The sequence below is a fragment of the Epinephelus lanceolatus genome, chromosome 22, assembly GCF_041903045.1.
Source record: "Epinephelus lanceolatus isolate andai-2023 chromosome 22, ASM4190304v1, whole genome shotgun sequence".
NCBI classification, from domain to species: Eukaryota; Metazoa; Chordata; class Actinopteri; order Perciformes; family Serranidae; genus Epinephelus; species Epinephelus lanceolatus.
The window spans coordinates 21,582,622-21,599,187 of NC_135755.1; the positions used below are offsets into that span (position 1 = coordinate 21,582,622).

At 42.0% G+C, this 16,566-nt stretch overlaps 2 protein-coding genes across 2 annotated transcripts; one reads left to right on the forward strand and one right to left on the reverse strand.

Annotated features, from left to right (window-relative positions):
- Positions 1-1,622: 1,622 nt before the first annotated feature.
- On the forward strand, positions 1,623-6,831 carry LOC117246420 (N-acyl-aromatic-L-amino acid amidohydrolase (carboxylate-forming) B-like). The gene is made up of 7 exons (XM_033610291.2): positions 1,623-1,758; positions 2,102-2,346; positions 2,436-2,631; positions 2,770-2,863; positions 2,958-3,065; positions 3,196-3,308; positions 5,449-6,831. The coding sequence occupies exons 2-7, from the start codon at positions 2,102-2,104 to the stop codon at positions 5,692-5,694; spliced, it is 1,002 nt and encodes a 333-aa protein (XP_033466182.1). The 5' UTR covers positions 1,623-1,758; the 3' UTR covers positions 5,695-6,831.
- LOC117246421 (claudin domain-containing protein 1-like) lies at positions 5,748-13,681 on the reverse strand. The gene is made up of 4 exons (XM_033610292.2): positions 12,786-13,681; positions 10,574-10,681; positions 10,192-10,329; positions 5,748-8,518 (listed from the first exon to the last, which is right to left on the reverse strand). The coding sequence occupies exons 1-4, from the start codon at positions 13,075-13,077 to the stop codon at positions 8,298-8,300; spliced, it is 759 nt and encodes a 252-aa protein (XP_033466183.1). The 5' UTR covers positions 13,078-13,681; the 3' UTR covers positions 5,748-8,297.
- Positions 13,682-16,566: the final 2,885 nt, after the last annotated feature.

Sequence of the window (16,566 nt, forward strand, 5' to 3'; positions counted from 1 at the left end):
CAGATGGAGACATGAAATACAGTGCTTTTTAATGTATGTGATATTCATTGTGTAATCAATCAAGCAATATAAAACACAAAATGAGATTAGCCTCAGCCGTACTTTGTGTTTAGTGCTCATGTGCTAGTGCAAGTAAACGCACAAATTACACAGAAATTTTTAGGTGATTACACACTACAAAAACCTTTTTATTATATTTTATTTATACCAATAAATCCCTCTAAATCCTACACACTGGGCCTTTAAAGTGAAAAACAGTGTGAATTCACCATAGATGTGACCGTGTCCATCCATGCATCCACGCTGTAGTGGTTCCCAACTGGGGGGTTGCGGGCTCCTTCTGAATTGACCGCATATGACTCACAGACATGTCGCGTTTGTTAAAAAACATCCTTTGTTTTTAAGGACAGTGAACTTCTGGCACTGGGCTGCATTTTTGAAGTGCCATTACCTGCTATAGAGTGAGTGACTCACTGACAGCTACTTGACAGAGACAACAAACTAGCTTGACGACATGGCCAAACGCAAATATGACGCTGGATAAATAAAACTCTGTGGACCATGAACTAATGACTAAGGAGGAATCTGGACCAGTTGGCTGGACCAATTGGGAGCCACTGCTTTAGCGCATGACTAATCTTTCAACAAAATCTTGGGCAAGTCTGTGAATCCATTTGGAAGTTATGTGCTACTCCCATTACGCCACACCCCCTCCCAATTTGGCATGAACACACACCTATACACACCTTTACACACACACTTGACTTCCAGGCCAAATATCAGTCTCCTCGGGCAAAACGTGGTCGCCAGAGGGTGAGGACATTATCCAGACCAACCGACTGTCCGACAGACTGATCTATAGAGCTGCTGGTTGCAGCTATAGAAAAACCAACATCAGCTGATATGCATGTATCAATGATGGTAGCCGTCTTTAAAATCCAGTAGTGTTCAAGCTTTCACAATAAAGGAAAAAACGTGTATTAAGATGAGATTAAACCTGCTGCTCTCACTTTTTCGTCAGCAGTCATCCTCCTTGTATTTACAGTTTAAGATCAAATCTGTGTTCTCTTCAAATCACCAGCTGGTTCTCTATTTATTTTCCCTGCGAGAAGAGCTGTTTCTTTCACTGTATACACCACGGGCGCCTCTCTTGCTGTGTCATGCCAGCAGATTTATTTTTAGCCAATTTTCTGAAAGGCAGACTGGAACCTACCATCCTATACATGGGGCAGAGAGAGAGAGAGAGAGATGGGGAGCTGGGGAGGGGCTTACAGTTTGGCGGACCTCACAGCTGTTGGGACCACGGGAAGCAACCGATGCACCACATCACACTCAGGACACACCCTGCCTACGATACAGTGTAGTTCAGTGCAGTGCAGTGGACAAGAGGTGGTAGAGAGACGGTGAGAGTTTGCATAACAGGCAGCTACAGCCTGTACAGAGGGAGGGATGGGAATGCTGAATCAGTGAAACTGCATGAAAGCCTGGGAGAGGGTGGATGAGGGTAAACGGCAGGGGGAGAGGGAAGAGAAAGGGTAGGGACAGGGTAGATTGGGTAAGATGTACAGCACGATGCCTCGTCAGTCATTTCATCTCTTGTTTGTGAAATGTGGAGCTGACAGTTCACCCTGTTTTACCTCGAGTTAAGAGACTTTAAGCAGACTTTGAATCTCAGTGCTGCTGTAGAGGCACAGTACATTTCTAGGGTTTAAAGCCGGAACTGCCCCTTTACAGTTTCCAGCAAGCCAGAACGGCGAGGTAAGGTTTCACAAATCAATATCTCTGCTTTGTGTTGCAGTTGTTGGCTACAATGTGCCCAGTGACATCAACACTGGAGTAACTGATACCTCCCACTGAGTGAAACAAGAGGGGAATCAATAATACATGTGTAACTTGATATCATTTGACATTGCTGCATATGGAATAAAAAGAGATACAAGCGGTGTATGAGCAGAGAAAATGCAAACTGTACAAGAGCTGCTCAAAACTGGATTCAGAATATAGGGTGATATAGGAAGACCAAAAAACACATTTTCTTTTGTGGCGTACATACTCAAATTCTTGTACTTTTTCCGCTGTTTCTCTGCCTGCTCTCACCCAGATGGAGGTAGACCAGTTGGTGCCTTTGCCAAGGTTGCCCCGGGTTGCTGTGTGCGGCGGTACCCATGGCAACGAGCTGTCTGGGGTGTACTTGGTGAGAGAGCTGCTGAAGGCAGAGAAAAAAGTGATGGAGAAGGAAGAGTCTCCGTCGTTGCTGATGGTGCTGTCGAACCCGCGGGCCATGCAGCAGTGCCGCAGATACATCGACACCGACCTCAACCGCTGCTTCACCAAAGCCAACCTCAAGTAAGGCGAGGAGAGGTGACGATGCTCATGGTAACAGTTCTGATGATGATGATGACGAGCTGTGGTCAGATTGTTTGTCTGTCTCCCAGTGGTCCCCTATCAGACGCCGCCCCCTATGAGATAATCAGATCCCGAGAACTGAACGCCAAGCTGGGTCCCAAAGGAAGTCCCGAGGCGGTGGATCTTGTTTGCGACCTCCACAACACCACCGCCAACATGGGCCTGTGTTTCATCGCGTACTCTGACGTTGACTGGATCTGCCTGCATATATTCAGACACCTGCAGGCAAGCACAAACACTACCTACACACTCAAGTAAAATTGGTTTACCCTGCATGTTTGAGAAGCCTTTGGGTGCACCTCAAATAAAGCAAAGACCTGAGATGTTAGAAAACTAAAGTCAAGAGTGACGTTTCATTTTCAGAGGCAGATGCCAGATATTCCACTGAGGTACATCCATTTTGACTTCTCCTGTGAAGAATCATATTCCCTTGATTCAGTGGGAAAACATGGCTTTGGTAAGTCTCATATCTACTGTAACACTAGCTTATGAAAAGCATTTCAGTGTTGGGTAATCTGTCATATATGTCACCTAAAATCTATTTTCTGCAGCCATGGAGATCGGCCCCCAGCCCCACGGTGTGGTGAGGTCAAACATCTACACGGCAATGAAAGTTGGCGTGCAGCATATGCTCGATTGGGTCCGTTCCTTCAACTCAGGTGCAATTAAGCCCAGGTTACCAATTTGCTTCGCTACACCACTTCGAAATCTCACAAATCTTGCAAACTTTGAAGACTTTCTTTGGGGGGGGGGGGGGAGTCTTGTTGTAAATCTGTCTTTTATTTCCAGGTACTATTTTTGAAGGAGGATTTGTGGATGTGTTCACCATGATTAAACACATTGACTACCCAAGGGACAGGGAAACTCGTAACATCACAGCAGCCATTCATCCTCAACTCCAGGTACTGTCTGAAACGCATGTGAGGCTTCATGCTTTAATGAAAGAAGTTGCCCTTTGGTGGATGTAAATGCAGCTGAGCCTAATAAATTAATGTTGAATAAAGCAGGGAGTGGATAGGATAAGATGACAACGTTTACAAATTACCTAGCACAAACGTGCACGGCTGCTTAAGACATGAACAACAGAGGAGCAAAGCCTTTGTCTTTAGAAATATAATAAAGTGTATGTGTGTGTGTGTGTGTGTGTGTTTATAACACAGGGTTGGGCCTTTTCCTGTAAATGGCTTCATACCAAACAGCAATCATAACGTCCGAACATGAATTGCATACCAGTATGAATCAACTGTAATTAACTGCTGACATTTTACATAAGCTGTGACATAAAGTAAATCCTTTTACGACCAGAGACTCAATTGGACATGGGGACATTTTTAAAGGATGACACATCAAGTCTTTTTTTCTTTTTCTTTTTTAGCGACACTTAATTTTACATGTCTCTAATTTGAATTTTTTAATCACTCCCTTGCACAGCGTACAGAAAGAATTATGCAGTTTGGTATTATTTACAGAGTGTGTTCAATCGCCACACGCTAACTTAGAGCAGTGGCTCCCAACTGGTGGGTTGTGGTCTAAAATTGGGTCATGGGTCCATTCTGAATGGACCGCAAGCGACTAGCAAACAATTTTGTAAAATGCACTTTATTTTTAAGTACAGTACATGTCTGTCACAGAGCTTTTATTTTTAAGTGCAGTGTCCTGCTGCAGCGCGAGTGAGTCACAGACAGTTACTCAACAGAGACAGCAAACTAGCTGGGCGACATGGCCAAACACAAGCATGACGCTGAAAGTATTAACCTGTGTTGACCTTGATCTGGATCCTGTGGCTGGACCAGTTGGAAACCACTGACCTAGAAAGTCTTTTCGTTGGCACACAGCAGGTCCGCTGAACACATAAAAATTTTATTTGGATACAGGCAAGGATAATATTCAATATAATGGAGATTTTATAATATTTAAATAATAATTAAACATTTACTGGGGTTTCCAATTTCCCCTATCCTCAGTAGCAAATTACATCTTTCTGAGAATGATATCTAACTGATCCTAACTTTTTTTGTGTTGTCATAAGTTCAAAAATTGAAATGCTGGTGCAGCATATTGATGAAAGCGCAGGGTAGTGAGTGCTATGCTACAATTACCAGCAATTCAGAGTGCATCTATGTTTGTATGTAAAAATCTGTACAGAACTGGGGATTTGTTTTTTTTCTTCTTTAACACGTCACAAATTACAAGAAGAGAAATGCACAATCTGAACAGGATATGAGAAATGATGATAACAATGTAATTGTGAGACACTGATGATGCCGCAGCTGCCACTGTGTGGGAACAGTTTCAGGTATAATAGAGCCTGATAATAATGTGCTTTGTCACAGTCTGAATGGCTGCCTTTTCATGGACAAGCAGCACTTCACAGTGTAGTCTGCTGAAACTGTAACATAAGGGCTGATTAAGATCTGTGGTCATTTTAAGGGTTGTTCGGTTGGTATGAGGCATGTGGCAGCCATCCTGTGAGTCACTGAGGTTTAAAGTGTCACTGCAGTTTAGTGATTTTTGATCAGGGCACCCAACCATGAGGGACCTTTAGGCCATTGCTAACTAACTATTGATTTTAAATGGCTGGTTGCTGGTGCATCAAAAGGAAAACCTGGATCATGTTTTCAAATTGTTTTTTCAGGCTTCATGGAAGTCCAGTACTAAATCCCTGGAAGTGGTAAAATGGAAATCAATCAAACTTTTTGAGACCAAATGAATTCCTGCTCACTGATATAAAGTACCCACAAATCTTGTTCTTGGAAGGACTCGTCCTACCAAGGGAGGATCCTTGACTTTGAGAAACACCTAATGAACAGTTCCCACTCCGCCATATATATTGAACTTCTCATCTAACTAGCAACTTTCCTAAAACACTGAATTTTAATTTTTTTCTTTTATTCAGTTAGCGGTTTTTGTGACCACTTCTCCAACAGCTACAGTATACAGTGTGTTTTGCTGCCCAGCTGCTTTAAAGCCTCACATATACAAGTAGGGACTGCCTTGTTTCTCATCAGCAGTCATCCTAACTGGCTGTCCTAACCCCCACAGGACCGAGACTTCTGCCTGCTCCACCCTGAAGACCCGCTGTTCCAGACTTTTTCAGGTGAAACTGTGAGGTATAAAGGCAAAGAACCTCTTTATCCTTTCTTCATCAATGAATGTGCTTATTACGAGAAGGGCATCGCTCTCACCCTGGCAAGAAAAACGCGAGTGATGATACCTGCAATCAGGGTGCAGACAGAGCAGGAGCAACAAGCGCACCAACAGGAATTTGCATCAGAGGAAGAGGAGTGAGGATGGACCTTTACCACGGCCAGCATGATGAGACTGATGTGACAATGCAGTCATTTTTACAAAAAAGCTTTTATTGGAACAACAGCAGTTGCTTGGAACACGCACATGTACGCTCGCTTACACACTATATTTAAGTGTACAGTTATTAACCGTTTCAGCTCACAACTGGAGAGTGAACAACACATTCACTGTAAATTCACAAAAGCACAGTCATACATGGACATTTGCTGTTTATATTTATGCTACAGTGGGTTCAGGGATAGAACAATTTCTTGAATTACAAGGCTGAATATGCAAAATACAATCTGATTTATCACAAGACCCATCAGACCACACACAGTGCATCATTTCACAGACATTCTTTAGTTTTACTGGTGTGACTGGTGGCAATTTATATATTTCTGGAAACATACATAGCATAGTTTTTTAAGGTCATATGTTTTTGAATTCATTTTATTTTTGGGACACATACATCTTCAAAAAATAGAAATTCACTACTGACCACTACAGCAATATTCAGGATATGTTAAAAAATAATTTAAGTGCAAAGGAATACTGTAGCTTGTCACAATATGGCCTTTAAATTACATTCATAATGCCTAACAGGGAAACACTGTTTCCCTTAAATCCTGTTGAAATGAAATGATGGTAGCAAATTAATAAAAAATAAAATGAAAAAATATCAACCAAATAAATAATAACAAACACAACTGAATTCACAAAAGGAAACCAATATATATGCGCATGTAAAGGGGAACAAAACAAAATGGTGAAAAACGACGACTATGCTGAAAAAATTAGAACTTTTCGATCTTTTCTACAAAAGCCTACAAAATCAGTCAAAACGTTACAAAATGCTTGAGAATAAAGAAAACAGTGCATTGGGGGTAAACAAATCATAAACAAACACAGTCTGACCTCAATAATGGCCATGAATAAATCAATACATGTCACTTAGGTTACAAAAAAAAAAAAAGGGATGTAAATCTTTGTGTAACAACAGGAATATGTACACATAATAGTCATTGTCTTGCCTCATTTATGCCCATATATCCCGACTATGTTTTGAAGCAGCCGAAGTAAAGGACTGATTGCGCAACAGCAAACCTGTCATAATAAATACCTAATGGATGCGTACGAGGTTTTTGTCTTGCTGCATTTCTAGAGAAGCATCTTCAGGGTGTGTCCAGTGCGCTTGTACCTCACTGCCAGGTGTTCAAAAGGGCAACGAAGGGGAAGCGCCACCACACCCGACTGTGACTCTGGGTGTGATCAGTGGTGCAAAAGCTTTGGAAGTTTCAAACAGAAAAGGTCGGTGAAACAAAAGATGTGTCCCAGCTCCACACCCCAATCTGATAAATATGATGTGCTACTGTAAATAAAGATCTCTATGATACTAAATCAATTTGCAACTTTCAAACACCCCTGCTGGTTAAAGTGGAAACAGAGAAATAGCATTTTCAAGTGGTACTAGACATTTGGATCACTTTCTGTTTGCCTCAGAGCCTGGAAACTACCACAGTTTCTTTGGTTGTTCCGCAGTCCGCCATTTTCACTACTGGCGATAGTAACTGCAAAGAATGTACAATGATACTCTTTGACAACTGGAGAAAGCTACAGAGGACAACAAAAAGTGCTATCCTCTTCCTGTTTTGGTTGTTCAATAGTTGACACACTTTGTTTTTTTGCTGTAGATCGAGCCTTCATTTTCCAGGGAGATCGTACCCAGGGGCATGAAGAAACTGCAAAGTTAAAGCGAGGCCGATAGGAAACAAATTTAAACACAGATAGTGTCAGTATTGTGGCAGACAGCCATTACATTGTGCGCTCACCATTTGCTTTGTAATGATAAGTTTAAGAAAACAAAAACTTGTCTGTTTCCACTTTAAAGAGCCGTGTGGTCAAATATTTAATTCTTTGTTTTTTGGTTTACGAAAAAATCTCCAATTGTCCACAATTTAATTAAATCTTTTCCCGGCAAACTTCTCTGTTTGCTTTGTGCATTACATTGTACAACTAGTACACTTCAATTACAAATTCCTGTTTGTTATGATTTGGGTCATTTCTGCTTCTAGATTGCTCAAACTCCAAAACACTAATATTTTTTAAATTGACACCGTTGTGATTCCAGTCAGATCTTTATCAGGTCAAATTGTTTGAAGATATGTCGTGCATATAGGTATGCCTCTGCTATTGTGATAACATTGTGTTAAGGGCAACAGGAACACAACATTCCTTTCCAATGTGAGCACACTAGATATACAGAACCTGGAGGTAACTGTGTAATATGAAACTGGGACACAGCTAATGCTTCTCAGCTTGGTGTTAAGTTACTCTGAAGCTGACATATGTTGTGGCATATAGATCTTTCTGGTTGACCTTTTTCAAACCAATTCTGTAACCCGTAGAGAGAGATAAAAATCAAATCTTTTAATGCAGCAGATAGGGTCATGACGACATGGGACATGCACTTTAATCCATCAGAGGGCAAAATGCACAGATTAACCCACATCCCGTTCCTCTGAGATCATTATAAAATGCATCTTGGTGACAGAGTGGGGTATGAATTTAAAGAGGGCAGAGATCCAGAGCTGAATCTTAGTCTATGCCACCCGGTAGGCGGTCATGCGGTAGTAGTTCTGACTGTGGCTGCGTGCCGCCCACACCAGCAGCGCGGCGGCCATCATGTGAAGTGGCGAAGAAATCAGGGCCAAGTAGAGGGACCAGCCCAGAGAGCCATCCACCTTATCAGGCAGCATTGACACCCTGTGGAGCAGATCCATCCCCGCCAGGTAGCAGCACACTGTGGCCAAAGTGCAGAGGCCTGTAGGGCACAAAATGAGGGGGTGTTTTTACACGTTTTTTTTTTTTTTTTTTTTTGGCAATAAAACCCAAACAATGAGCTGAAATACACTGAAACAAAGACGTAGGCTGTAAAAAAAACAAAAACTTGTGATGCCTTCCATGCATCTGCCCCAGGTGCACAATGAATAGATTCAAGCTAAGGTGTGATCATGACGCTGCCAACTGACTTCAAACTGGCATGACTGGAATGACTAAGAAAGGCCTGTGCCAAAACATTTCAGTTGCAACATTCAGTATGCTCCTTGCAAACAACTTGACTGTTTTGTTATCTCATAATGGAATTTGACATTAAGTAGCCCAGTGATTCTTCTAGCCACACTTGATGCTTGGCTTGAGCGATGGCAATGTCAGTGAGTTGGTGCACCACTTTGGTCCGTACTGAACGATCAGAAGAGTTGCCATGAAAGTTTGTACAGACACCCAAGGTCCCTGGAGGATGAATCCTTCTGTCTCTGGTGATCCTATGACTTTTCATCTAACTACATCATCAGGCCAGTATCAAATAGCAACCTCCGGGGTTGAAAAATAAAGCTGCGGAAGTGCTAAAAACTGCAGGTCCTCATATGGCTACATCAGGCTGGCTCCAAAAGCGAGTCAGTGTTAAAATGCCCAACTTCACAGCAGAAATAAACATGTTTACAGCCTGGTACAAAAAGCTATTTTGGTCTCTGTAGCTACCGTCCCCATTCATGACAACTGTACAGGTGTGAATTTGTATACCTCATCCATTTACATTTTTTTAAGGGTTAAAGGCTGTCTGCAAGGCATCACCCAAATATGGTCACTTCTGGCTCCAAAAATCTACCATTTCGACGGCCAAAATGCCAAACTTGAGGCTACGAAATGCGAGTACACAATCTACAGTCTATGGTCAAACTCCAATTTGTCTCATTCTCACCAGCCTCAGTTGTACTTTGTGTTTATTGCTGATGAGTAAATGTTAGTTTTATAATGTTTATACCATACTGAACATTATACCTGCTTAACGTCAGCATGTTAGCATTGTTATTTTGAGCATGTTGGCATGCTGATGTTAGCATTTAGCTCAAAGCACAGCCTCGCAATGAGGCTAGCATGGCTGTAGATTCTGTTTTGTGTAATCTTTCACTTACAAAAACCTGTAACAATATACTTTGTTTGCTCTTCTAGCCAGTGCCGTACCTAGCACATTTGGCGCCCTCGGCAAGCATCCCCTTTATTTGGGTGTGGTGGCAGTCCGCCTCTAGGTGGCACCCTAGGCAGCTGCCTGTGTCACCTTTAGAAAGATCTGCTGTTGCTTTTATCAGGTGTGTTCTGACTAGTGGATTTAGGGAAATTAACGTCTTCCCACAGTTTTTATTTGCTGTATGTTTATGCTTGACCAGATTATTTACAATAAAACTAAATAAACTGGACGTGTTAAATTCTAAACATGCTTTCTGACACTGGGATTCAAACTGAAGCTGCTGTGACTCAGACTTAAAAACCAAAAGCTTGGACAATTCAAGCTCAAACTACATTAACACAATTAAATTTACTTTGTTTTCAGATGTCGGTCCTTGAAAACTGGCCAAGCTTAACAACCTAAATGACTCATATGGTAAAAACTGACAGTTACAAGTAAGCTGTTAGGTGCAGCTGAACAGGTCTTACCAGCCAGCAGGTGAAGCAATCCTATGCCAAGGGTGGGGGTGAGGCTTCGACAGAGGCAGGCACAGAACCCAGTCAGGCCTGCCAGCACAACCAGACCCAGGGACACCAGTGGCAGCAGAAACTGGCACCTCCACAAGTCTATGCACACAGACACAGAGAGGCATGAATCCGTGGGCATCACAGTTACTGAGGTTTTCATTTACTCACCTTCTTATGCATGACAGAAGAAGCTGCTTTGATTGGGGGCAATGTATTATTCAACATCCCATATTGGTCATCATTAATGCACTACGCAGAGAGCAGGCTGAATCTGGTGCACATTTTCTTACAGCTTCATGCAACAATATTTAGATAAGGGTAAACGTCTTGTGACTGAACTTACAGGTGCGCAGCATGTCCTCTCCACTGTTGTGGTTGCCTGGTTCTTTATACTTGGGAGTGAACTGCTGAGGTAGAGTGAAGCTTCGACACTCCAGCATCATCTTGGCATCTGGAAAAAGGTTGCAAAGAGCCAGTGTCTGAGCATGTCATATACTAATAGTACATACTTTTTCTTGTAATTCTTGTGTGTATTTTCTACCTTCTGTGGACAAACTGTAGCAGATGAATAAAGTCGACTTGCAGAGACCAAGTATGTATGGATATATTTTTCAAAATGCACAAAAAAAGTTGAAAATTTTAATTGATTTCATTAATATTTTTGCCTGTCTAGAGTGTAAGTCTCCTGTATTATATATTTCTAAGGGAACAAAATAAGGAATGGTGATATTTGACTTTCTCTATCTTTCACCCAGCCCCTCTTTACTGATACTTTTTTATGCTGATTTTTTATGATGAAAGAATATCCATGTTTTTTCCAGCTGATATCAATATTTAGTTTTAACAGCACCATGCATAAAGATAGCAATTTTTTGTTATGTTTGCTGACAGCTAAAATGCTCTATCACTGCAACCAACACAGTTGCCATTATTTCTCCATTAAGTCAAGATGAAATACTTACAATTGTACATAATATGGGCTGATTCATAGAAAAACAGATTTTTTAAGTGTATTTTATGCCATGAACAGAGTTAGAGATGAGTTATTGTGATCAAATGATAAGTAGACTGAGAGAAAATTCTTCGTCAACAATTGTGATCATCGATTGTTCCTTTAAGTCATTTTCAAAAATGCCAAAAACACACCGGTACCAACTTCACAAATGTGAACACTGGCTATTTTACAGTTAACTATGATAGTAAACTCAACATTTTGGGGTTTTTGACTGGTGGTCAAACAAACTTGGGCTTCAGAGAATAATGATGGGCAATTTTCTGACATTTAATTTAGTGAACAGTAAATTCACTATCGCAGAGAGCAATTGTCGGACCTAATAATAATAATCAGAGTAAATGCTGGTTGCAGCCTTAGTACTTTTATGATTGACTTCCTTGCCTACAGTAGTAGGAAAAAACACAGCACAATGACCACTATGTAAACTAAAACAATAGTCTTTTGGGGCCCCTGGACAGCCTTCCTCACAGCAGACATTTTGACTTGTCATAGGCCTTGTAGGAAAAGCACAGGTGTGACTGATTGGACTAATGATGTTTGAGTTTTCCAGTGACAGTGACAATTAGCCAAGAGGCACAATACCAGCACCCTGACTCCTGAGCAGCTAAATGGAATTCAGCCATCATTAATCTGATTATCTACACCTGTGCTTTTCCAACTGTGACAAGTCAAAATGGCTTCCATGGAAAGGGACAATCATGAGACAGATCTGACAGAATGCGGGTGGCTTACCACCTCCACTAAACTATTTTGCTTGAGAAAGCACAACACCCCCATCAAAGGTCTAGTGTGTAGGATTTAGTGGCAGTAGGCCAGGGGTGTCCAGACTTTGTGAAATGGGAGCCAGATAAAATGAAGTGAGATGAACAGACTGAAAACTCTATCTTATTAAATGAAACAGATGCTGACAAAGTTTTCCCTTGGGGACATAATTTACAGTTGAATCATTTGCAATGTATTGCAATATATTTATCCCAATACTCAGCATACTGCAACATATTTAAAATCCCAACAATATTGTATTGTGACCGTGATAATATTGTATTGGCGATTCCCACCCTATCTAGAGCCACTGTTTGATTTGTCCCTTCTAGTCTGCTGTAGAACATGGCTGACTCCGTGGAAGAGGACCTGCTCTGGCTCATTTTAAGGTGATGAAAACACCACAGTTCTTATTTTCAGGTGATTATAAACTCATGAAAACATAGTTATGAATGTTACATATCATTTCCTAAATCCTACACATCAGACCTTTAAATATCTTTCCAAAACCTTTGCCGGTTATTTATTTTTCAGAAAATCAGCATAGTTCAGTGACTCTAGTGTTAATGATAATACATGAGAGGCACAAAGTGGTGCTGATGGCATCTACAATGAGAGCGTGACAGCTCTCCGACCTGTTGTTGACTGAGCCACACCTGGTGGCATCTACCTGAGACAAGGTGGGGCTCATAGTTACTGCAGCTCTACAGTGTAACGCGTCTTTGGCATAATGACTAAGTGACTTGTCATTAGGACAGGTTAGGTCAGTTAAACATACCTGGCTCTTTGTACCAGTGAGCATTGGCAGGGACGAGCACACATCGCCACCAGAGGCCCACAGTCCCGTTGAGGCGGAACAGGGTGTCACTGTAGGTCTTCTCATCAAACTCCCCGTCCATGAACTCCTCATACAGGGAGCGCAGCTCGGACACGTTGGCCTCTCCGCGCACCGTGGGGCTGCTGTACTGGTACCAGTGCTGCGTCCCGATGGCCACCGACAGATACACGGTGGCCAGTATGCTCAGCACACAGGCGATAACCAGAGCTGTAGCGTAGCGGTTGTCAACCATTGTTCACCGAGCCACACACAAATCAAAAGAGATTAAGTTGACGCCAGTTGTCGAGTCGTCGCGCATCAATTTGGTCAATCTGCAAAGCCTGCTGACACACACTCGTAACCAAGTCACTCTGGCATCGCCAGGTCTGCAAAAAACACGGCGCAATAGCCTTTGATTTTAATGATTGGTACTCATCCCCAGTGCTGTCCTAACAGTCAGCGTCAGCAGCCCTGCAGGCCGGCTCGGATGCGCCATCTGTTCCCTTGTCCCACTTCCACAGATGGTGGGTGGCCCAGTGCTGCGACAGATAGCCTATCACACAGCGAGTCCGCAATACAATAACAAAGAGTCCCCACCACAGACAGTGACACAGGCCTGTATTATAACATATCCTACGGTATATCCTAGGTAGCAACAGCCTGCAAATGCAAATTGCATGGGTGATGCCGGGTACACCCAGGATGATGTGAGTTGTAAACACACTAATCCATGCGTTTTCCTCTTCCGGTTCCGCTGATCAGCAGATATAAAAATAACCTTTTCTCAGTCTGGATGCTCGGGTCGCTTTATTCCATCGACGTTACTGAGAGAGCAGTGAAACATAACATCATCAAAATGAAAATCGTGACACAGTGTTAATGATCAGGGTGACGTTTGCAAGGTTAACTTCAGTTATTGTAAAAAGCTGCTCTGTTTGCTGATGACTGTTTTCGATCGATTAATCATTTTGCGCATGCACTAATAATAATAATAAAAAGTAGTATTCAGTTTAATGAGACAAAGCAAATATTCAAATTGAGTTTATGGTGATCAAAACTGGTGAACTAATCAATTTTTTGACCAATTGTTTCAGCTGTAGAAGAGCTATTTAAAAGTATTTATATCGTTTTGAGCTGTTTATAGCAATTAAAGGCCATTGGATATTATAGACCATTATTTCATTTTTCATTCCAGACCGTAGTCGAAGAACATGTACCCTAGATTGAAGGGGGCTGCGGAAAGGAAGAAGATTTGAAGAGTAGTGTCATATACTTCATCTCACAAATAAAAAGCTGACCTCAGTACACTAAAGGAGCAGGGCAGTAGCCAGGATTTTAAAAGTTCAAGGTCCCCCAATACATCCCATGTACCCTCAAAATTTTGAGACCAAAAGAAAAGTCTCTAAAAATGTATTATTTGGATTTTTTTTAATGTATACAAATGAATTATATTTTATATATTGCATTTCTTGACGCAAATGCTGACTCAGAACTTTCGTTAGATTGCCAGGAATAACATCCTGATGGGGAAATAGTGAATCATATACTTTATTTACTACATCCTTTTGTTGGCCCGAGTCAAGTATACAGTACAGGCCAAAAGTTTGGACACACCTTCTCATTCAATGCGTTTTCTTTATTTTCATGACTATTTACATTGTAGATTCTCACTGAAGGCATCAAAACTATGAATGAACACATGTGGAGTTATGTACTTAACAAAAAAAGGTGAAATAACTGAAAACATGTTTTATATTCTAGTTTCTTCAAAATAGCCACCCTTTGCTCTGATTACTGCTTTGCACACTCTTGGCATTCTCTCCATGAGCTTCAAGAGGTAGTCACCTGAAATGGTTTTCCAACAGTCTTGAAGGAGTTCCCAGAGGTGTTTAGCACTTGTTGGCCCCTTTGCCTTCACTCTGCGGTCCAGCTCACCCCAAACCATCTGGATTGGGTTCAGGTCCGGTGACTGTGGAGGCCAGGTCATCTGCCGCAGCACTCCATCACTCTCCTTCTTGGTCAAATAGCCCTTACACAGCCTGGAGGTGTGTTTGGGGTCATTGTCCTGTTGAAAAATAAATGATCGTCCAACTAAACGCAAACCGGATGGGATGGCATGTCGCTGCAGGATGCTGTGGTAGCCATGCTGGTTCAGTGTGCCTTCAATTTTGAATAAATCCCCAACAGTGTCACCAGCAAAACACCCCCACACCATCACACCTCCTCCTCCATGCTTCACAGTGGGAACCAGGCATGTGGAATCCATCCGTTCACCTTTTCTGCGTCTCACAAAGACACGGCGGTTGGAACCAAAGATCTCAAATTTGGACTCATCAGACCAAAGCACAGATTTCCACTGGTCTAATGTCCATTCCTTGTGTTTCTTGGCCCAAACAAATCTCTTCTGCTTGTTGCCTCTCCTTAGCAGTGGTTTCCTAGCAGCTATTTGACCATGAAGGCCTGATTCGCGCAGTCTCCTCTTAACAGTTGTACTAGAGATGGGTCTGCTGCTAGAACTCTGTGTGGCATTCATCTGGTCTCTGATCTGAGCTGCTGTTAACTTGCGATTTCTGAGGCTGGTGACTCGGATGAACTTATCCTCAGAAGCAGAGGTGACTCTTGGTCTTCCTTTCCTGGGTCAGTCCTCGTGTGTGCCAGTTTCGTTGTAGCGCTTGATGGTTTTTGCGACTCCACTTGGGGACACATTTAAAGTTTTTGCAATTTTCCGGACTGACTGACCTTCATTTCTTAAAGTAATGATGGCCACTAGTTTTTCTTTAGTTAGCTGATTGGTTCTTGCCATAATATGAATTTTAACAGTTGTCCAATAGGGCTGTCGGCTGTGTATTAACCTGACTTCTGCACAACACAACTGATGGTCCCAACCCCATTGATAAAGCAAGAAATTCCACTAATTAACCCTGATAAGGCACACCTGTGAAGTGGAAACCATTTCAGGTGACTACCTCTTGAAGCTCATCGAGAGAATGCCAAGAATGTGCAAAGCAGTAATCAGAGCAAAGGGTGGCTATTTTGAAGAAACTAGAATATAAAACATGTTTTCAGTTATTTCACCTTTTTTTGTTAAGTACATAACTCCACATGTGTTCATTCATAGTTTAGATGCCTTCAGTGAGAATCTACAATGTAAATAGTCATGAAAATAAAGAAAACGCATTGAATGAGAAGGTGTGTCCAAACTTTTGGCATGTACTGTATGTTCAATCTAAAATATACTGGGATCAGCCATTTGAAATTCCCCCATGTGGGATTTTTAACTGAAAAAAAAAACCAACAACAATGTGTTTTCATTTTTTTAAGTCTGTTTTGTGAGCGGAAGGAACAGGTGCAGATCCAGCGTGCCCTCTAACCCAATCGGCCACATAGGTCATATGTTTCTACCCTCTGAATGCGACACTGTATAAAATAATGGATGTAACTACTGTGACATCATCCATTGGATTGTGGACTCCCATTTTAAAGCCTGGAGTTTGGCATTTTGATCATTCTTATCTTTTTGGAGCCAGAAGTGACCATATTTGGATGAGAGGCTGGCACTGTCGAGGAGCGAGGAGTGGATCTGACTGAGAGCCGAGGACACTACTGGCAGACAACCTGTCACTCAAAGCATTTCCTCAAAACCATTTGAGATGGTTTGCAACGGGCTTCAAGATAGCCTGTGTTTTCTCTCCTTTGTCACAGGTGTACCCAATCAGCAGCGACATGTATATTACCCAAATTC